General features: G+C 41.5%; 1 protein-coding gene across 1 annotated transcript in view; it reads left to right on the plus strand.

Annotated features, from left to right (window-relative positions):
* LPAR3 (lysophosphatidic acid receptor 3) overlaps positions 1 to 20,335 on the plus strand; it is a 66,893-nt gene extending 46,558 nt beyond the window's left edge. The window contains exon 3 of the mRNA XM_057746656.1: positions 18,516 to 20,335. Within this exon, the coding sequence (XP_057602639.1) occupies positions 18,516 to 18,844 (329 nt within the window). The 3' untranslated portion in view covers positions 18,845 to 20,335. The remainder of the gene's footprint in view (positions 1 to 18,515) is intronic.
* Positions 20,336 to 23,221: the final 2,886 nt, after the last annotated feature.

Consider the following 23,221-nt stretch of genomic DNA (forward strand, 5'->3'; position numbering starts at 1 on the left):
TGTATGAATATATATATGAATATATACCATATTTCCATATTTTGTGATGAGAAATTCCTGCGAAAGTTTGGCATTTCATATACCTTCTGTTGATTCCATCAGAGCTGATGTCACTTGGGTTTTTCCTAGAGTAGGAAAGGACCCCAGATTCTCCTAACTGGCCCCAAACTGGCTCATAGCCTTCAGGGAACCGTATCAGCTGACTGTGTAGAGTCAACCTGGGTTGACTGTAGAGTCTGTGGAGTCTGTCTTTCTTTACGTAATTAAAGTGCTATGTTCATATCAAGTGAGTTTTTAAATAAATAAGTGATAAAGTGTTTTTATTTCAGTTATAGAATTATTTTTTTCTTAAGAATATAGGGCTTTTAATTTGCTAAATAGATCAGCCTTAATTGTGTTTTTGTATTATTTGCTAGTAAGATTTACTAACCCCTCTGTGTCTCAGTTTCCTCGCCTATCAAATGAAGCAAATGAAAGCACAGAAATGACTATTTATTTTGAGACCTGTAGTTTTAGGATTTTGTTCTAATTTTCTAAATAAAGTCCCAAATAAGCGATTGTGGTTGACTGTAAATGAAATGTTATTATTCTTCCCTAGGACACAATGTATATTTGGAAAAAAATAACAGTTTTGAACTTTAAAGATTTAATTTCATTTTCTGGCTACCTTTACAAGATCTTTGAGTCTTTTAGAAATATGGGCAGTTTTGTATGAAGTCAGAGGATAAGTCGTGAATTTATATTGCATAAGTAACTATTTTAATATTTGATGAAGAATCTTATATGCTCAGAAAAATTGCAGAATAGATTGATTTTTAAATGAAAAAATCAGAAGCGGTGCTCATAAGACCCCACATAAATTAAATAACAAAATAACTTGGTTTATACTTTGTGGTAAGGTTGCTAGGAGAGTAGATAAGAGCATGCTATAGACACTGTGTATATGTGGATGTCAAGAAGGCCTTTAATAACTGGACATCATATCCTGGTGATCAAGAGGAACTGTGGGCAGGATGACAGAACAGTCAGGAGATTCACTAGTACCTGAACAGTTACACACGAGCCCTGGTGATTAGGGACAGGCTTGAAGTCAACCTAGCCAGAGTCTCAAGGACTGCCAGAGAACTCTGCTCTTGGTCTGTATTTTCCCCAGCAAAGTAGCAACAACTTAGAGAAGATGGAAAAAACATTACTTGCAGTTGTCAAAATTTGTAGGTAGCAAAAAGAGACGAATAGCTAATATGTTAGGTAGGAGGTTCCATGTTCACACGGCTGTCAACAGAGTAGAATGATCTGCCAAAGCAAGTGAGAACAGCACTTCATAAGAATAGACATGGGGACTTCCCTGGTGGCGCAGTGGTTAAGAATCCACCTGCCAATGCAAGGGACACGGATTCGATCCCTGGTCCGGGAAGATCCCACATGGTGCAGAGCAGCTAAGCCCGCGCACCTCAATTACTGAGCCTGTGCTCTAGAGCCTGAGAGCTGCAGCTATTGAGCCACATGCTGCAACTACTGAAGCCCACGTGCCTAGAGCCTGTGCTCCACAACAAGAGAAGCCACCAAAATGAGGAACCCATGCACCACAATGAAGAGTAGCCCCTGCTCACCACAACTAGAGAAAGCCCGTATGCAGCAACAAAGACCCAACACGGCCAATAAATAAATAGATTTATTTAAAAAAAACCAGAATAGATATGGTCATTAGGTTTAGACAAAACACACACACACAGCAATTATACAACCAAAAAGATGAGGAAGATCTTGAAAACAGTGTATATATATATTTGGGGGGGAGAAAAAGAACTAAGGGTTTTTTTTTGTTGTTGTTTTAATTCATTTATTTATTGGCTGTGTTGGGTCTTTTTTGCTGTGCACGGGCTTTCTTTTTAGTTGCAGTGAGTGGGGGCTACTCTTCGCTGTGGTGTGCAGGCTCCTCATTGCCGTGGCTCCTCTTGTTGCACAGCATGGGCTCTAAGTGCGTGGGCTTCAGTAGTTGCAGCACATGGGCTCAATAGTTGTGTCTCACAGGCTCTAAAGTGCAGGCTCAATAGTTGTGGCGCATGGGATTAGTTGCTCCGCGGCACGTGGGATCTTCCTGGAGCAGGGATCGAACCCATGTCCCCTGCATTGGCAGGCAGATTCTCAACCACTGTGCCACCTAGGAAGCCTGAACTAAGGGTTTTTATCGGCCAGAAGTGCTATTGTGTCGAGGACATCATGGTGTACAATTGTCCCAGAGGGGAGTGTGGTCATAGGCGTGCTCATCGAATGTGAAGGATCTAGGCTTAGGAAAGAAATTGTCCTGCTTTCTCTGGACACAAGGATGTCCACAGTGGCACCACAAGGCCACTATGGAAGAGGAAGATTGTGGTGCAGTCAGCTCCTGCTGGAGGTGACTGGGGTTTGAAAGTATCCAGAACAGATGAAGGAATTGGAATTGTCACCAAAGAAGAGAAGAAATGAGGACACAACTGTTATTTTAAAACATTTCATGTTTTTAAAAAAGGAATTGTATTTTAGAAGTTTGGAAGTTAAAAGCTAGGATCAAGGGATAGAAATTACAGAAAGACTATTTTAACTCATTATCAGAAGAATTTTCTAAAAATTAGAGCTGTTCCCCCGTGGAGCTGGCTGCCTAGTGATGTGGGTGAGTTTCCCTTTGTTGGAGGTGCCGGGTGACTGATAGATGACTCTCACGTGTAGTGCTAAACTTAGGGATTCTTACACAGCGTGGGAGGATAGATGGACAAACTGTAAGAATGCTTCTGAGTCTCAGAGTCTATGACTGTATAAAAAATGTTTATTAGATTTATTGATAACTTTTTTGTGTAGGTATGGGAAGATGACTTGATCTTATTTGAACTGGGCGCAAGCATTAAATACTTTAGTTGGTTGGATGTATATCATCCACATAAAGCAAAACAATCTTGCCAGAGGCCTCATGCAGTACATTTAGCTTTGGCTGGGCTAATTAGAATTGCCAAGCAAATGAGAGGATTCATAATAAAACCTCCATATGATAAAAACTAGATTCTGTGAAATTGAGGCTCCAGGCTATAGGGGTGTCACACCTGTTCCTCTATCTTCTCATTTGCTGTTGGCTCCCATCTGGTGACCCAAGAGTCAAATTCTGCTCTGATAGTATGGAAAGGTCTTCTTGTACTTGGACAAATATCTACATGTATCTTCAGACCATTCTTTAATTCACTCATTTGATCACTCACTCATTCACAAGTATTGGTGAAGTGTCTGCTTCATGTCAGACACTCTGCTAAGAACTGGGAATGCAAAAGTAAATTGGCTGTATCTAGTCATAGTCCCTGAGCTGCATGTGGTCTAGTAGAGAAAACAGGCATGAAAATGAGAAATATTGCAGCTTTGCTAGTGCTGTAATAGAGATGTGCTGTGTGGTAAGGCTCCTAAGGCTACTTCTGCCACTCAGGTCTTTTCACTTAGTTCCTCCTGTACAGCTATGTTCTAAAAGACTAAATTAAAAAATAAAAATAAAAATAAAGGCTAAACTTGCTGAAGTAATCATTACACTATGAGATTACTTAGGAAACAGCAACTAGTTACTGCATCTCAAATAACTCTAGTTTTTAGTATTTTTCCACCTCTTGCCACTCTGGAGTTTGGTTCTGACTATCTTTAAACCTGGGAAGCAGGGTCCACAGCAAGAATGGGTAACACATCATGTCTCAGTGCTGAGCACTGATCTGGATACTTTGTGTATAATCAGTCATGTAGCCCTTACAGCAGCCCCAGGAGGTGGGCATCTTTATCACCTCCATGTTATAGAAAAGGTAACTGAGGGACAGGTGGGTTAAGTAGGTTAAATAAAAATCGCCCAAGGGTACCCAAAAGCAAGTGTACATCTGGGATTTGAACCCATAGTTTGGCCTTAGGAGCCAAGCTGTTAAAATACTATGCCATGTTGCTCCGCTGATAATTGCTGTCGTAGGTTCTCCAAATATCAGATCACGAAAGGAGTACAAATAAGAGATGCTGATCATGATGATGACTTTGTGTTAAATGCTGCACTGAAGGGCCTTGTATTCGTTCTCCCAGTTGGGCCTCACCAACCCACAAGGGGAATTGTAGTGTCTGTTTTACAGATGAGGAAACAAGGCTTAGCAAGTTTAGGTAAATTACCCGAGTTTACCTAACTAGTAAATCCTTCAGTATATGTATATCATTAGGTAAAAAGATCAAATGAGTCATCGTACCCAATAATAAATAAACACATTTACTTCAGGAAAATAAAAAGTTATATGTTGAAAGAGGAAGTGTTTAATGTTTTCCTTTGGGGAAGGGGCTAAAGAATAAGAAAATGAGCTTTCTGTTATTTGAGTATTGCGATGTCTTTAGTTCCACAGTTTGAGTGGGACAGGATCTCAGACTTTATTTATTTGCCCTTTATTGAATTTAGGGTGTTTGATGTGCCCAGTATCCTGGACCAAGGCAAACAGATGGTCTCTAGTTCAAAGACAGACTCCTTAGAACTTTGAACAGTCTTTCTCAGCGTATATATTTATGTGATTTGGATGTTTCTTCTTTGCTGATTTAACAATTTACAAATTATTTATTGTTGTTTACGCATTTTTGACTTACTAATCTCATTTGATTCATAGGATAGTAAAAGTAACCTTTTAAACAGAGGGCATTTTCAGACTATGATGTAATGTGGCTTAAATGTACTTGATGAACCCAAAGGTGGGAATACATGGGCTATAAGGAGAACCCCAGACTCTTCTGTTCGGATTATAGTAAACCATCCCAAATCAGAAGAGGGGTACCTGTGATAACATGGTTTATAGTTTCTCTGGGAGAAAAATGCACAGGGAGTTGTCTCAGCTTGCTGGTATTACCGCACCAAGATATAGTGCCTGATCTCAAAGGTATTTGGTATATTTATATGTCATGGGTGTGGTCAACAGGTTAGGGACATTTCAGCTTCCCTTTCCTGCTTCCTTGAAAACTGAGCAGCTACTAAGCACCCGGCCCCGATCAGGTGTCAGGAATCCAAGGTGAATGTGGCAGCATCTCTGCCCTTCAGGTGCTCTCAGTCCAGCTGGCCAGGTGGAGGGATACTCTACTGGGGGTGTCTGATTTGACAAGAAGTATGTGGAGAGCCTATGGAAATGTGGGGTGGGGAACATTTGGCTCAGCCTGGGAGGAGTGTCTGGGGAAAGCTGCACACAGGAGGTAACAAAGGTGCCAGCTTTCAAAGAAGGGGGAGGAGACCATCAGGCCATAACTGCGGCAGAGGGAAGAATGTGCGTAAAGCATGGCGCTGGAACTGGTTTGCCCCCTTCCTTCCCCTCTTTGGCCTGCCCCCTCTGTGGCTTTTGTGTGTGTGTGTGTGTGTGTGTGTGTGTGTGTGTAATCAACTACAATGCCATCATATTTATTTGGATTGAGGAAATAGAATTACCAAGAGGTTTAGATACTCAATACCTGGCAAATCCAATTACCATTAGAGGTTGTTTTTTGCACAGAATTGGAACAGTAGACATCCCAGCCATGAGAATGGCTGACCTTGACCAAGAACTTTTCTCCCTCCAAATAGCATACGGTTGTTCTAGACATCCTTGGCTCTGATGACATGCTTTCTTCTGAGATCTTATTGCCTTCCGTCAGATTTCAGAAAAGGTGTTGCAGGTCTTGGAACTATAATATCTCTTTAAGATGACTTTGGTTTAGAGCTTAACTAAAAAAAAAAAAAAAAACACGACCTTTTTCCCTCATGTCCAGGTTCTTACAGGATGGTTTATTGGCATCTCCTTGTATTTGGCACTCCTGGCAAGTGTACTCCTGGCACTCCTTGTTCGCAGTGTCCATCGTTTCTTTTGCCGGTGTCTGTTACACGTATTCTGTTGATGTCCTCTGTCGTTACCTTGCTTCTTGCTTTCTTCTCCTTTCATCCTTGCTGTATACTTAAGCCACCCACCCATTCCCTCATATTCCTTTTATCAAGCTTGGAAAGCTTGTTTAATGCAAACTGAGACCAAGTTTCCAAATAGCGGGTTTTTTTCTTTTTCTGATTACATAGTTTGTTCATTAAGTTATTAACCAGGCTGTGCTTTACCAATAATTTTCTTTTTCCTGAGTATGAACCTGACTGAGAATGGCTTTTCTTAAGTTCCTGTAGGCCTATGCTGTTCACTGTTACCAAATTACATTTCACAGGAGACCACAGAGTGTATCCGAATTGAAGACTTTTCCTTTCCAGTGGAAGGATCCCTACATGGGATGTAAGCAGAAATGGTCATCAAACTTTAAGACTTGGGTTTGCGTAAAATCCAGCACTTCGCACATTCATCCTGAGCATGAGACTCCCTTGGGGGCGTTTGTTACACATTCAGGTCTTGGGCCCTACTCCAGACTCCGGGAATCAGAACCTCCAGGAGGGAACTAGAGGGCACTGTATACAAGAAAGGTGTTTGTAGGTGACATTAAATGGGCAAAGTCCTCACTTTCATGTTTTTTGTCCAGTTGGGATGATGGGCAATCAGTAAGTGAATCAACCAACCCGTCAACAAATAAACAAGGTAAGTGCAGAGAGCGATACAAGGAAATCAAACAGAATAACATTTTAGGGAATGGCTGGGCTGGGCGCTCCTTTATGTGATAGAAAGGAAGGGCTCTCCAAAGTGTTCACTTGGACCTGAAGTCAGGAAGTCAGGAAGTGGGAAGTCAGGAAGTCAGGAAGTGAGAAAGAGCTTGTGTGTCTCACCTTATTTACCTGTGTCCTGGGTAATTAGCACTAGGGTTGGCATCCCTTGGGGCTCAGTGAATTTTTGATGGATGATGCATGAAGTCCTGGGATACCAATGCTTATACCCAGTGGAATCAAGTGAGGGCTGTTTAAGTCTGCAGGGGTCTCTGAGTCAGGTGGGGTTATTATCACAAATTGAATACAAGGAGAATCCCTGAAGAAAAAGAGAAAATGAAAGAAAGTGGATAAAGGAGGGCCTCTGGGCTGAATAGGACATGGGTGGGGAGGGGCGGGGCAGAGGGTAGCAACAGAGCAGCTAGGGAGCTGAAGAATAAAGAAAATTAGAAAACAAGGCTATGTCTGCACCTCTAGCATCACTGTACTGCTAATTAAAAGGTTCACCAGTAATTATTGCCATATTCTTGGGATTTGAGTAGCATGCTCTGGCCAGCATTGTTTTCTATATTACAGAGCAAACTAAAAAAAGTCTTTGGAAAACAAAGATGGTGTCACATCACATTCCTTTAAAGCAGATTATGGTAAATACCAATTCCAGGTAGCTTAGGGACAAGTTATATATGATCACAAGTGGCAAGTAGAAAATATTTTGACAGAATATGAATGGCGCTCTGACTCATACACCTGCCAGGTTAAAACTGTAGATGTTTTTCACTCGGATTCTTTTTTTCCCACTTGGTAGCAGAAAGCATAACAAATGCGAAATGAGTTATTGGAGAAGCTGGCTACTTAAGAACCAGCAGGGGGTGTTTACAGCAGACTCTCTCCACATCTGCATGTGGAGAAGGAGGCTGGGGTGAAACCCAGAATCATCAAATGTGAGCGCCAGAAGGACTCTTACAAGTCATTACAGCCCAAACCCATTAATATACAGATGAAGAAACTGGGGGCAGAGACACAGACTGACCTTTTAAAATTACTCTAGTCCGAGGTCTGGATTCACATCAAGATCCCTTACTCCTTCGTTTAACAAGCTTCTATTAAGTACCTATTAGGTGTATGGCAAGTGGCCAAGCACTGGGTATCTCAAGCTGAAGAAGATACAAGGGATTCTACCTTGAGGATGTCAGTCCAGCAGGGTAGCCAGAATAGGATAGAGTGTAATAAATTGTGCGCGCGTGTGTGTGTGTGTGTGTGTGTGTGTGTGTGTGTGTGTGTGTTTACACTCAGGTGTGGGCGTACAACAGCAACTGAAGCTCTCTACCAGATATGTTTGTAAATTGCCTGAAGCACAGCAGGGGAAGTATCTGACACCGCCTGGGTGGTCAGAATGAACATTTTCTGAGTGTTTACTATGTTAGGCACTCTCCACCCATTATCTCATTAAATCTTACAAAAATCCTGTCAGGTCAGTATTCTGCGTGCTCATTCCATAGCTAAGAAGAGGAGGGAGGCTCAGGAAGGTGAACTGATTTGCCTGTGGGCATAAATCGGGATATCAACTCTGGGTCTGCTTGATCGGAAGCCCATGCTCTTTTTTTACTATAATAGGGATGGTGAGTGGATTTCATCTCAAGGGCAGATTCCAGTTGATGCTAGAGGTTGAGCACTGTGCTGTGAGGGATTCCAGGCCATATCTGGGCTCAGAAGCACATGGTGGATTAATGATGGTGCCCATGGGCCTAGGGTGGAAAGAGGTAGCCCTGAGTCACAACTTTGTATTTGTGCTTCCTGAGCTATATCATACTGTCACTCTTCCAGGCTCAACTCTAAGTCAAGCCTCCCAGCTCCTATCACATCCTGTTTCCTTCCTCTGAGCTCAGGATGGTATTTTGAGCCATCTGGCTGTCCAGAATCTCGTCTCCTAATCAGGTCAGCTTCCCTGTGCAGTGTCCCATGCTGTAACCCGTTTCAAAATTTTCAGCCCCATCACAGGTATCCCTTTTGCATTGCCCCATGACCCTGCTCTGTGCTAATGACAGCTTATGTCATATGTAAATTATTACATGCCTACTGCTTAATATGTTTATGTGTCTAGGTAAGGTGCAATGGCAGGCCTTCCTAATTCAAAGAAGTGACTCCAGCAGAAAGAAGTTTGGATCCTTGGGCAGGCTAGCTGGGATTTGTCAGTCTTTGAGATTACACCAGGCAAACAGAGGCTGCCAATACACACAGCTGACCTCACACCTTTTCTTAGCTGCTGGAGAGCCCTCGATATAATAGTGAGGGAGGCACTGAGGTATTGTAGGTCCATGCGTGCAGTGCTTAAAGAGGAATGTGGAGGTGGAGATGGTGTTTGCTTACTGTTGCAGTATATGGTTTCCAGCTGTTGCCCTGAGTTTGACACTAGAATTAGGTCTAGGCTGTGGCTCTAGCTGGTATGCCTCTGCTTTAAATTTTATCTCCTAACCCCTTGGCACCAAAGAATTTCAATTTTCCGAAGCTGGCCACAAATTTGAAACAAGTGTCTAAAACCAGTTGTTAGAGTCAGGAGATCCAGCAGCAGTAACAGTCGTGTTAAGTGAATCGCTGGTGGAATGCCTAACTGCCCATCATCTATTTGAAGTGTCTCAGTGCTTTCTTGTTTTCTGCAGTAAAAATAAGTCAGGTTTACTATAGGTATATATTTTCATTCCTTTCACATATGTGACAATCTATTTTCTGAATTATTGGACTTCTAAAATGCTGTGGGTAAACGAGTATGAATTTGAATGCAAACCACACCTGGAGGTGTTATTTTTAAACTATTGAATAAATTCTTTAGTGTCAAAAGAGCCTTTTCACTTGAATATTCCATTAATGTGTAACTTACACATTGTAATACTTCTAACCAAGAATAGCTATTGACTTTAAAATTTTACTTTTAAAATTCTTTTCAGATGAGAAGAGAGCTTCCCTAGGATGAGGTTCCCAACCTGATTTTTATGTAGAGTTGTAATTTTCTATTTTAGTAAATCAGACAGCCCTGTGGCTTAGTAGGTTAGCATTATTGCTGATGCCCTGCTGTTTCTTCCTGGACTAAAAACAAAGAATGACAGTGAACATATTTAAAATATATCCTCTTGTTTGATGAAATGAGTAGCCCGTGTGCCAAAGTGAGACTATTCTGTGTGAGTGATTGCTTTTATTGCTATGGGTGTTTTATTTGTGTGCCACTCACATGTCAAGATTTCTTTTTAATTGTGTGTGTGAATTTTTAAACAGAGGAAGGCTAACTAGATGGAATAGAAAAGTACGAGTCCTGAAGAACAGGATTCATAGAACTTGAGGTGCCAATCTTCAACCCATCATGTCTGTCACCCAAACCCCAAGAACTGTCTTAAATACATTCCAGGGAGGGGCCTTTCTCCCAGATGGACTGGTATTCTTCTTTCCTGTAATGCAGTAATGAGGAATTAACCAGAATGCTGTCTGAGATGTTTTGAAAACTTCCAAATAAGGGGGTGGTGGTTGTAGATTATTTCAACGTAATATTGACAAGGGACTTTGAAAAGATTTTTGATTTCACTTGTCACCAATATTTTCAGTTGTAATTGCCTCTTCTAGAGTGTTAGACATTCCTTAATTTGATGTTTCTGATTACTTTAAATTGCAGTCATTAAATAGCGTTTCAGTATTTAATTGAATATTCTAGTATATGATTCACTATACTTTAGAAACTTGTATTGAACTCATGATACTGGTTTTTGAGTATAGCAGTGAAATTGGTTGAATTACTGGAGGAAAGCTCATTTGCAATCTAATTGGATTACTGGTAAGTCTCTTAGGTACTGAAAGAACATAGAACATCATTAAAATTAAAAAAAATTGCTTCTTATCAACATAACTGACCTGTTACATGGTGCTGGAAGGAAGCTATATCTGTTATCCAAATGTAATCATCTGGAAAATCTTCACCCTTAGTAGCTGGCACATGGCAGGTGGTTGCCTACTAAGTACTTATTAAGGAAAGAATATACGGCTTCAGTTTCCACCTACTGCTGAGGACTCCCAAGTCAACATTTCAATTTGGAGCTCTCAGAGTTCTGACCCACATCTCTAGCTGCCTTCTACTTGTCTACGCTTGGAAGAGCCACAGATAGTCTAAGTGTCCGATGCCTAAATCTGAACCACCATCTCTTCCTTCTAAACCTGTCCCTCCTCTCTCTCCCACTTGGTTATCAGAATCACGTGCTACCCAGTCACCCTGGATTCTTTCCTCTCCCTCACTTTCTAGATCCAGTTATTCATACATCAGGTCTTACAGGTTTTCCTCCTTACCACCTCGCTGACCCAGCTACATCTCTCCAACACCATCACCACTGCTTTTTCAAATCCTTAGACTTTTCACCTGAATTTTAGCTGGTCTTCAGAGGACTCTCCATGCCTAGGTCAGTGGTCCTTATACTTCGCCATACTAAAGTATTCTCCAGGAAGCCAGTTAAAACTGGAGATGCCCAGATCATACCTTCATCAGTTTCTCGTTTGGTAGGTCTGGGTGGGGCCCAGATATCTGAATTTCAAGCAGGCAGCCCAGGTGATTCTGGTGCAGGGGGAGCTGCACATACCTCTACTCCATCCTGAGCACTCAGACACAGCTTTGCTCTGAAATACAAGACTTACCCATGCTCCTGATTAAAAATCTTCAAAGAACTACCGTTCTACAGCCGTAGTTTTCAAACTGTGGTCAGTGAGGTTCCCAGGGGCTCCTCAGGCGTGCCTCAGTGTGTGTCTGTGTAAGGCAGGGGCGGGGGTGAGCACGTTGTACGTGAAGATGAGAGTGAATTCTCTGCGAAGATCTTCAGTCAACTCCCCCCACCCCATCTTTTTCTTTAGTCAGAGCAGCTCTGATTTTGAAGTTTAACAAGGGCGATCTTTGGGAAGTAATCCTCTACTTTTTTAAGAAAAATTATGATCTACAGGAGTAGCTTTCAATTTTTTAAAAAAAAATCAGGACTCCACAGTGAGAAATAGTGTACATTCTCTATCATGGCCCAATACATACACACATTTTTGTGTGTAACTGAAACAAGTTTCATGAAACATACCCTTACTGAACTTGATGTATCTTGATGTTTTTCTATTCTGGTCTATTTTATTTTTTATAAAATTGCTGGTTGCCACCTACTAAATTGATTTCACAAGCCACTGATGAGTTGCAACTGAACCTGAAAAGCCTCAGCTCTAACCTTTCTCAATAGGTTTCCTTTATGAACCGTGGAACTTAGAAATATTTTCTTAATTCTCCCATGATGGTATATGACTCATGCCATTCTAGGTGCTTGGGAGAGAGGTTAATTCATTACATATAATGGGTACCTGAGGGTATTCAGACTTAATTCTCTTGCTGAACTCCTGGTTGAAAAAGGCTTATGGGGTGTGATCTATACAAGAAATCCAAACTCCTGAGAAGTGCCCCCAGGGCCCTTCCAGGTCTGACCCATGTTCATCTCTCGGACTTCATCTTACTTCCCTAGTCACCTTCCTGGGTTAAAACCATCCTGAACTGTTTGGAATTCCCCAAGTACATCATGCTATTTCTCCCCTTTGCACAGTCATTCTTAACCTTCAGTACTCAGCTCAACTGAGTGTCATTTCATCTGACACCTTCCTTGACAGTAGTCAGAATCATCACATCCTGGTTCCGTGCCTGTCAGTGCCTAAAGGGCAGGACAGTATACACTGCTGGCATCAGCAAGTGCTGCAGCTAATGCGTTACCTGGCCCCCTGTGGGCTCTTAAGAAACGTTTTGTTCAATGGACTTGTCGTCTCTGCTACTGAGTATGGGACGCGATAACTTCATTCTGAGGACACACTCAGGTATGAGGCACAGCCTACATGCTTAGGAAGCTTGTAACAGGCCCAAGAGATGGGACATTATGTATTAAAAACCACCTCAGAATAGCATGGTGCTCAAGAGTTTGCATGGGGGAATCAGGCCTGGGTTCAAATTCTGACTCTTCTATTTGTTGGCTTCTGACTAAACCTAGGACACACTCTTGAACTGTTCTAAAGTTCAAATTCGTCATGTGTGAGACAGAAAATAAGAGTAGCGACCTCACAGGGCCTTGAGTTTTAAACAATGGGTGTATGTAAAGCTCTAAGCACACTGCCCAGCCCAGAGCTCTTGGGAAATGTTAGAGTGGAGTTAAGCAGGTAATATGCCCAGTGCCACATGGATGTTGTAGGTGGAAAGTCCACAGGAGTTGAGAGGATGGCATGGTCCCTGTGGGTTGGACAGATGGGAGAGGTCCAGTGGAGGAGGTAGAATAGGAGCTAAGCTTAGAATGAAAACTAGACCTTAGATTAGGAGGCGGGAAGGCATTCCTGGCAGGGCAAACCAGAGCGCCCGCCGAGGCCAGTGGAGGACGGTATATGCCTTGCCCGTAGACTAGTTTCCCTGCTAGTGTTTGTACATCTCATTTACGCGTAAGATGTGCTCAGACATATTTCCACGTAGACGCTGAAGGTATTGATCTGAAGGTGATTTTCTTGTTCTAAAGAACTCTGCCCCCTTTCTCTTTTCCATGACTTTTCGCCACGTCTACATGGAGTCTACAGTTTTGCTGACAGGGTCAACTTGAGTAAACCACTTTGGTCAGCATAGAGGAATGGTTTGTGAAACTGGCCCTGCCTCATAATCACCTAGGGAACTTTTGGGTCCTAGAGATTTCCAATGTCCCACCCCAGAGAGTCTGACCATTGGCTCTGAGGTAGGACCAGGGGATCCGCATTATTAAAAAGCTCCCCTGGGAATTTGATGAACAGCCAGCTTTGGGAACTGCTAGCTCAGAGAGTTCGTCTTAATGAGTTTTTAGCCATACTGTCTGATAATGGTGTCTGGGACACCAAGTTGAATGTGTTTGAATTTTAGGGGGAGTTGAAACTCGTAGTTTGTAGAATTTAGCAGTTTTCTACTTGGAAAAGAGTTCAGAAGCCACTTAACATCCCCCCCCCCCCCCCCCACTCTCGCTCATTTAGAAAAAATCCCTTCCTTTTGTATATCTCAGGACTATCCAGGCAAAGGAAATACTGGCCAAGGGAGGCTTGCTGTCTGCTGGACAATGAATTCCTCTCCTAAGTAGCTTCATTTTCTTGAAAAGTAGCCTTATATTCAAATTCTGATTTTTGGTACTTTTCCACTTGTTTCAGGGTGACCTTCAAGATAAGTTGTGCTTCTTTCTATGTGATAGCCCTTCAGGTCTTTGGGGACAGATAACATAATGTGGTTTTCCTTTGCCTTTTCTTCTCCAAGAGAAACATGCTTGATTTCTTCCATCATTTCCCAAATAGATACCTTTAGATCTGCTTCTATTTGTTAATGCCTGATTTAGGGGAAAAAAAAAAAGTGATCCGGGCTTGGCATATGTCTCTTTGAAAGCCTTGCTGTTCCCAGCTCTCTTGGTCTGAGCATTGAGTTTAAATACTCAGAAAACATTCATCTTAGTTTTTTCTTCTAGAATTTATTGGAAATTAATAAGGGGCTGACTGATATATATTTCCCAGGATGTACCATCTGCCCCTCTTTTAAGAACTGGGACAGTTGCCCATTTGTACGTTTCTGACATCTCCCACATTCTTCAGGAATTCTCTGAAAGGACGGATTCCCAAGGCCAGAACCATTCCTGACATTTTCTTCTCCTTTTAGATGTTTTTGGGGACCTCATATCTACTGCTGACATACAGTAAAAACCCCCAAGGAATGAACTGTTTAGATAAGCTGTGCCTCCACTCTGAGATGTGTTTGGAGGGAGAGCTTGGCCACCAGTGGAAGAGTCAGGGAGCTGCAGTTTCCCAGGGTTCCTGCTCGGGGTGTAATCATCACCTCGGATGGCACCGTTGAAGCACCCGTCTGTAGTTCAGCAGCGCCGTGTGTTTGCGCTGTTCTGTCAGAGACTTGCCTTTTGTTGTTCTTGGAAACAGTGTAAAGAAAAGGTCAGCAGATTTTTGTTGCTCTTCTTACCCCAACGGTCAGCCTATATTTTTGTTGAAATTCTTTCTCTTTTCTTTCCTCCCCTTCCCCTTCCCCTTCCTTCCTTTTTTCTTTCTTCTTTTTCCCTCCCTTCCCCCCCTTCTTCCCTCTTTCCCTCCTTCCCTTCTTTCCTTCCTTCCTTTGCCAGAAAATCTTTCTGTTAACAAACCAAAGAATGACTTAGTTGATACACTGTATACAGTTTCACGGTCGGATGTGACATTCTATGAATGGGACTTTAAAGGCCAGAAGTACCCCCCCCCCCCCCCCCCCCGCTGTGCCATCATTTACTTTAGAAATAAGATCCTTTGCTGCTCACTGCTGTGAACAGGAACACAGGCTCTGGGGCCAGGCTGCCTAGGTTCAAATCCTGGCTCTTCCACTTATCAAGGCTTTGAGCAGTTTACCAATTTCTCAGTGGTTCACTTTCCTCAGGCTTAGAATGAGGGTGATATATATCTATGTAATAGTACCTGTTTCCAAGGGTTGCTGTGAGGATTAAATGGTTAATTCATATAAAATGCTGACAACAGTGCCTGGTATATAATCATTGCTCAATGAAAAGTGTGTCAGTGTTGACTGAATGAATGATTTTATGAAATTCAATGTAAAAGGAAAATGTATATGAATCACCACATTATGACAAACAGGGCATGAATTTGAAGATTTATTTAGAGTGTTTTGGTCCCCTGATTAATCCAAACTAGAGTTTTATGCTGGGGAAAAAAAGCTTTAATGATTTTTAAAAATCCCATTTTAAAAACAGTCTTTAGGAAAACATTGGCAATTTATTTTTATCCTTTTTTTGATATGTGTATGTAAAATGTATCAAACGAAATTATATAAAATATATGTACAGTTTAAAGAATAACCCTTAAAAGAATTAAAAAATTTTAAAACACCTGTGTACTTGCCATCCAATTTAATAGAACATTATCAGTGTCTTCAGAATCTCCTTTGTGCCCTATCTTGGTGGCCCTCTCTCTCCTGTAGAAATAACCATATCATAAATTTCGTGTTAATCATCTTGCTTTTCTTCATGGTTTTATCACATATGGTTGTAATGCAAGACATCAAATTATTTAAATTCACCTTTTTAACTATACAGTTAACACTGATTTTGATTATTAGTATACCATTGGCCCTGAACAAAAGGGGTTTGAACTGAGCAGATCCATTTCTATGCAGATTTTTTTTAGTACGTACATGCTACAGTACTGCATAATCTGATCTGAGGTTGGTTGTACCTACAGATGTAGAATCATAGACATGAGGGCCAAATGTAAAGTTATATATGGATTTTCGACTATGCAGCGGACAGTACCCCTAACCCCCGGTGCTGTTCAAGGGTCAACTTATTTGGAATCCTTTCCAGCATCTTATTTTTTTCTTTATCCCACTTTTCTATGTTTCCCTCCTTTCTTTTGTATTGAGACTTCTTTTTTCCTTTCCTTTCCTTGCATCCTTCCCCTTCCATTGGTTTGAAAGTTATATACACTATATTTTAACATGCATATTTAACTAGGTATAAAGTTTATCAGTGTTTTTCCCTCCTACCCATTAACACAAAAACCTTGGAACACTCCCACTGGGGTTTCTTTGGAATTCTGCAGTCTCACACAGAAAGGACTCTTCACATCAAGGTTGGTAGCCACAGCTTTTGATGTCTGCTTTGTTTAGTTCTTCCGTCTTGACAGCATAGTAACCCTGTCTCAGAAATAGCAGAGAGAACAAAAGTGATACTGTTATGGGAAACACAGACCATTGGAGCTGGATGGGGCCTTAAAGATTATCTAAATGAGTGTTTCTCAAACGTTTTGACTAATCCCAACAGTAAGAAATATTTTACTTTATAACCAATGCACGTATAAATATAGTACATAAAACTGAAACGAAAGTTTCATTCTCTTGGTCCATGTAATATACTCTGAGCTATTCCACTCCATTTGCATTTCCATTCTTTCATTAAAAAAAAAACTTTTCAAAATGCATTAAATTGATTGCATACTCACTAAGGTGCCCTGGCCCACAGTTTGAAAAACCCAGAATTTGCTCAGGCAATTTACAGTTTAGGAAGTTGAAGCTCAGACTGATGACATAGATCTCCCAGAGTTATACAGTAAGTAAAGAATTAGGACCCAAATCTCTGATATTTTATCTTGAAGTTCACTTCTTTCTTCACGTATGTCAGCCAAACCAAAAGTAATACAGGATGGAGAAAAAAGGGAGCCCTTGGAGAGCTTAGTTACGAAATGGGAAATGAATCCCCTGAGAACTCCTGCGCGTCTGCTTTTGGCAGATGTCTTTGACAAAGCCTCTCATGATAAGCACGGCTGAGTGAACCCAGCACAGTGGTAGACACCACTTTTCAGTACCTCTGACCCTCACAACCACCTTCGTAAGTCAGGATCATTATCCTTATTAAATAAGGGCATGAAGGCTCAGGGGAGTGATTTGCCTTATTAGTAGCTCGTAAGGTGAGGAGCTGGGCATAGCGGTCTGACCCCACAGCTCATGGTGTTTCACGGTCTCATGCAGCCTCTTTATAATCCTTCACTTGACTGACTTATTATTATATCTCTCAGAAGGAAGGTAAAGCACCGAGAGGAATCCTGTCCGGGCCTGAATCTAACCAGGAAGAGTAACTAGTTGGTGATACTCTTCACAGACCTGCTTTTTCATTCAGTCTCTCCCATCAGCACTTGTCCCCCAGAGTGCATGGTCTTCACCTCATTCACAATTCTTGGCACACTGAAACCTCACAATGACTATTTGTTGAGTGCATAAGTAAAGGCATTTAGAGATCATAAGGACTTGGGGAGAAAGAAACCGTGTCCCAGTGTGGAGGCAGGTCCCATAACGGCCAAGTGCACAGCCTGTGCAGGAAGACTGCCTCGGTTCAAAATTCAGTGTCCCTGACAAGCTATTTGCTTGTAAGCCAGTTACTGGACTTCTCTTGTGCCTCAGTTTCCTGAGGGTGGTAATGATGTCTATTCATAGTGTGGTTCTGTGAGTGAATAAAGGGAACATTCACACCTTAGCTGTCATTTATCTGATGTTATGATCACTAAGTAGGAAAATATTGACCATGTGTCTCATATTTTAGGAAAAACATACCAGAAAGTTTGAGGTAAGCTAAGTATGCTCAGATGGGTAGAGACTCAGGAGAGACCCCCCCCCCTTCATGTGCAGTTGGTGCTAAAATTATGCTAAGTAAATAAATGTGCTAATAAAAAGCACATCTCTATCTCATCATGAAAGAGATTTATTTCTGACAAAAATATCTCAACCTGGAGCAGATGATTAAGCAGATGGCCTATGAATATGTCAAAAAGAATTTAGTGCTTACTCAGCATCAACATGAATCTGTAAAGAATACAATTTTTGAGCAGGTGACTTGATTAAAAGACTAGGAGACTCCCATAGATGCAATGCGTCTTACTTTCAGGAAAGCATTTGGAAAGTCTGATTTGGAGAACAGCAGAGTGCAGGGTTAAGTGTGTGAGGCCTCCTCACATAGACCCTGGGGTCCAGCCTCCGTTTTCTCACCTGCAGAGTGTGGATAACGACTGCACCTAGTGTGCTTCGGAGAACAAACAGAAGTAAGGTCTGTGTTGTGCTCAATAAATAAGAGATAAGTGTAAGCCCCTAATTATGGTATCTGGGTAAGCAGATAAGAAGGTGAAATGGAATGTGGTTAATAGTCTGTTTGCTTCTAACAAGCCCAGGTCTCAAATGCTCAGAGGAAGGCTGGAAGTTTGCTTTGCAGTTGTCAAAACAAATCCTCAAGGCCCCTAGACGCCACTGACGAAAGACTAGGCGAGAAGCAACCCAGATAATTAGCCCGAGGTCTGAGCGCCTGTTGCTTCCTCTCTCTCCCTCCAGGGGCCTTCGTCGTGTGCTGGACGCCAGGTCTGGTGGTTCTGCTGCTCGATGGCCTGAACTGCACGCGGTGCAACGTGCAGCATGTGAAAAGGTGGTTCCTGCTGCTGGCGCTGCTCAACTCTGTCGTGAACCCCATCATCTACTCCTACAAGGATGAGGACATGTACAGCACCATGAAGAGGATGCTGTGCTGCTTCTCGCAGGAGAAGAACCCGGAGAAGCGGCCCTCCCACCTCCCCTCCATGGTCCTCAGCCGCAGCGACACGGGGGGCAGCCAGTATGTGGAGGATAACAACCGAGGCCCCGTCTGCAACAAGAGCAGCTCCTAGGCTGTGATGCCCCTCCACCCGTCCCAGGCTCCACTGGGAGAAGAACTGTTCAGAATGGTTACCTGTCTCCAACAAAGCCCACGTACAGTGTTATTTGAACTCTGAATGAAGCATTGGGAAATATTTTTTTTTTAATTGTTTTACATCGTTTAAAAGCACGGACAGGAAAGAGAGGACATAATGCATTTAGAGAAAACTCACAGAAAGAGGGAAGGCAGCATGGTGGATTCCTGCCTGACGTCCTGTGAACCCCTCTGAGCACTCCCCACCAGGCCGTGCATTCTGGGCTCTGCCACCGTCTTGTAGCCATTCTCTTTGTGTTTTCAAAGGATGCTGTTAAAGGGCATAGGCCAAAATAAATTAAAATGTTACTTGAGCCACTTTATGTAATTGCTTGGAAAGCTTATGTAGTTCTTTCTGCATGCATTTGAAATTTTTAAAAATGCTTCAGCAGTGATGTTTTTCTCCTCAAACAAACCATGGCCGGTAGCTAGATGTTCAGTAGGAATCTCAGAATAACAAATCAGTCAGTGCTCCAGATTAATTAACTTGATTTTTAACTGAAAGAACATTCTGAGGAAAAAGATTTACTTTGAAGTAATAACAAAAATGGTAAACGTTAAAAATTCCTCTTGCAGGGGAAAAAAAAAGAGGCCTCAATGTGGTCCTCTCAGCATGCGTGCATGTGTATATACACCTGTATTTTTATACACTTCAAATTTGTATTTAAAGACAACACAGACAGTGATGGTGAAATAAATTCACTGACCACCTAGACTTTCCAGTCTAGGACTACAGCTATAGAAATGACCTGCTGTGCTCTAAAATAGAAAAAGATGATTTGTTTGAAAACAGACATTCAGCAGGGTAAAAAGTATATTAGCATGCGGGTTGAGTTCCTTGCATATAGGATCAAATATGAGCTCAACCGAGTCTTTCTATCCAGTTCCCTCCATGCCACTGATGACGACTTGTCAGATTTAGTATATAGAATAACTTTCACATCTCATGTTTTACCCACAATTATTGACATGTTTCCAGTACTTGTTTTACTTGTGGACTGAATTTTGATCTGGGTCTATTTAAAATTTTTCTCCTTCAAAGACCTAAATAGACAACATGAAAGGCAAGTCAGTAAGAAAAAGAAAAGTTTTATACACGTAGGCTACTGACCAGAATTTTCTATGTAAAGCATAAAGAGTATATTCTAATTTTAAAATAAGAATCACTTCAAGGCAGATATTATAGTATTTATGTAGTTTGCAAAAGAAGTTTACATTTTTGTTTTGCTATTGTGATGTAACATTTATGTGCAGGAACTACTCGTAATAAAAGGATTTGAGAAGTCGTGCTTTTAGATATAATGGCCTAAAATAGAGAGTAGTATGATTCAAAGGTATAGATTTCACAAACTGTGTAGTAAGTGATCTATCTGAAGCCTATACCAAAGCTACCTATAAAATAAAATAAAAAAGAGAATGTTTTCTCTTGTTGGAGGTGCATTATTACTTTGTGTATTTTCTAAGTAAAAATAGAGCTTGTGTTAATTATAGCACACGTGTCTACTGCAGGAGAAAAATCAGATTTGCCATGAAGTACATACTCTCAGTGTTTTATGTGAGCATTTTGAATCTACAGCTGAGCAAAGGGTGGAGGATTGAAATTGAATTCCCGTCCCTGAATAGCTACTAAGGGATCTCTAAAGGTTTTATTTTGAGGAAAGCACCATTTTTTAGTACCCTGCAGTAGAGTGTCATGTTCAGAATAGTGTCTGGAGGGGATCCAAGTGTGGAGACTCGGAGTGGAAATATATAACTTTTGTTTTTATGCACACACATATCTCAGAGCTGGTCCAAGAGTAGAGGAGTGAAGTATATTTGCAGATGACAAATGCCAGCCATCACAGGGCTCATCAAGAACACAGCAAACCCATCTCTTAGTTAGAAAAAACAGAAAACAAAAAAACAAAGAAAGAATGTTCCAGTTCAGATCCTAGGACTCCGAGCTTATCTGCAAGGCATTGAGATGATGGTTCTAAAAATTTGATCTAAACGTTTTCAGACCAGCCCTTGACTCCACACATGGGCTACCCCCAAGCCAAACGAGACTTAATTTTCTTCCTGGATTTGTAGCGCTGTCCAAGGTGTTCTGCTAAATCTGTATTGGGGAGAGCATCTAGTCCTTTGTGAAGACTGCCTGCTTGGAAGGAAAGAATTTTTTGGAAGGAAACTGAAATTTCTTGGTGAAATTTTTTTTTAAGTGAGTGGTAGACTTGAGGCCATCATGTAACTTTTAGAAGTGCTAAGCACTGAAATGATTATGCCTCCATTTGTGTGATTCCAAGTAAAAACAGTACTAAACCATAGAACAAGTGCAAGCCTCGAACAAAACTCTAATTTCCTTCCCAGTCAGCCCTTTGATGCTTTTTATAAATGTTGACAATCAAAATTTAGAAGTTCCGATGCCCCTGCTTCCCTGGCACCCTGAGCCCTTGTTTGGATGGCCCAGGATCAGGGCCTGGCAGAGCTCAACAGCAGCAGCAGCAGGCAGTGGGGGGACAGGGGAGGTGCAGGGGGTGCAGCGCTGTTCATCTGCTGGGCTCGCCCCACACAGATTCCAGGGCATGCCGTGCCCCGTGTTTGTAGACTAACTTCAGGAGGCTGGGAGTGTTTTGTTCTTATTAGCTCATCAATCCTCTAATCATTCGGGGGGAGGGAGGGGAATAAGAACGCTTGGCCCTCGTTTAATTGATGGACTAGGCATAATGAAGGCAAGCCCTGTGAAGACACTCATGAAGCTGACTTAGCGACAAACTCAAGCCCTGTTAGAACCTGGAGTGAAAATAATCAGAGCGTTATTCTACACGATGGTGCATCTCACTGCATACTAAAAAGAATTTAAAATGCACAAAAGCAGATGTGACTTCTGGGATGCTTACCAGAGAATTCTATCCCTTTGGTGGACCACTAAATGTGAGATTACATTGGAAACTCCTAAAGCTTTTTCCAACTTTACACTGTCTTTCAGGCATAGGAGTTGGGGTTAGAATCACTTAAAGACAGGAAGGAGCTTTAAAAGAAGCTGCATTTTGTGAGGGATGCTCTCCTGAACACATCGCATAATTTAAAATACTTATAATGTAAGGTTAGTTTTCACAGAGGAATAACATTAAGATGGGAGATGCTGTTGCTGTAGGGTTTGTTTGTTTCTTTGTGTTTTTTTTTGGCGCTAATACTATATTTTATTTTTACATCATTCTCTCCAGTGCAAGTGTGTTCTCTCCTAAATTAACAGGTAGTAAACTGTAATGGCAGTGGTTGAGGGTTCAGGGTATTTTATCATATATAACTTCTGAACTAAAGGTTTATGGTGCAATAATAGTACAATGGTCACTAAAATCGCATGGGGGAGATTCTGGTACCCATGAATAAGAGGGTGGGTCACATTATGCTATATATATAAAGTAGCACCTCTGCATGTCAATCCATGAACATGGATTGCAATTTACTGGATCAGCTAATTTTGGAATTTGCAGGTCTTGCCAGCTTTTTAGAGCATTGCAATTTTATACAACAAACTTCATAAAAATTTTTCTATATTAGCAACTTCAAGTTTACATTATTCAAATTTCCATAAACTGCATTGTATTTGTTACTGAGGTTAGCACTTGCACATTCTATGTTAGTCGTAAGGTTATATTGAAGAGAAAGGGTGGCCCCTGTCACAAGTCCATGTTACATCTTTGTGCATATTAGAAAACGCTATCCCTTCCTCAAGATACTACTTGTGTCTATTGGGAATCACTTAATACATTTTGTGTTAGAAGTTTACTACTACTTGTCAGACAACTGTACTAACACATGTGCACATTCACAGTATGATAGGCACACAAAGTTGTTCAGTTCACCACTCACACAAATGTAATGACAGCCATCTTAAAGAAAGCACTAGATTGAAATTCAGAATACCTAGGTTCTGAGTTCTCTCCTAAACTATCTATGAAATTCTAGATATGATTGCTGATCTCCTAAATGATAAGCTTAAATGATCTGTAAGGACCTTTTCAGCTCTAAAATTCTGTCATTCTATACATCACCTCCCGGATGTGAATCATGGAAAGAACCCCAAGCCTTTGGGTTCTTTGGATTTTACTCCCTGCGTAGGGATTTCAAATAAAAGGAGCTCTGTTTTTATTTATTGTGCCCCGTGGTTCCCAACCTTTAGTGCACGTAAGGATCATCTAGGGAGACCATTTAAAATCTATGCGATTGAGGCAGGTGTGAAATGTGTAACTGTAAACCCATCATCAATACAAGGAAGAAGGAATTTTTGGAATAAAATAGAACTGCTCATCAAAATGGACACCCTAAGAGACTT

This window comes from Hippopotamus amphibius, chromosome 1 (assembly GCF_030028045.1).
Source record: "Hippopotamus amphibius kiboko isolate mHipAmp2 chromosome 1, mHipAmp2.hap2, whole genome shotgun sequence".
Lineage (NCBI taxonomy): Eukaryota > Metazoa > Chordata > Mammalia > Artiodactyla > Hippopotamidae > Hippopotamus > Hippopotamus amphibius.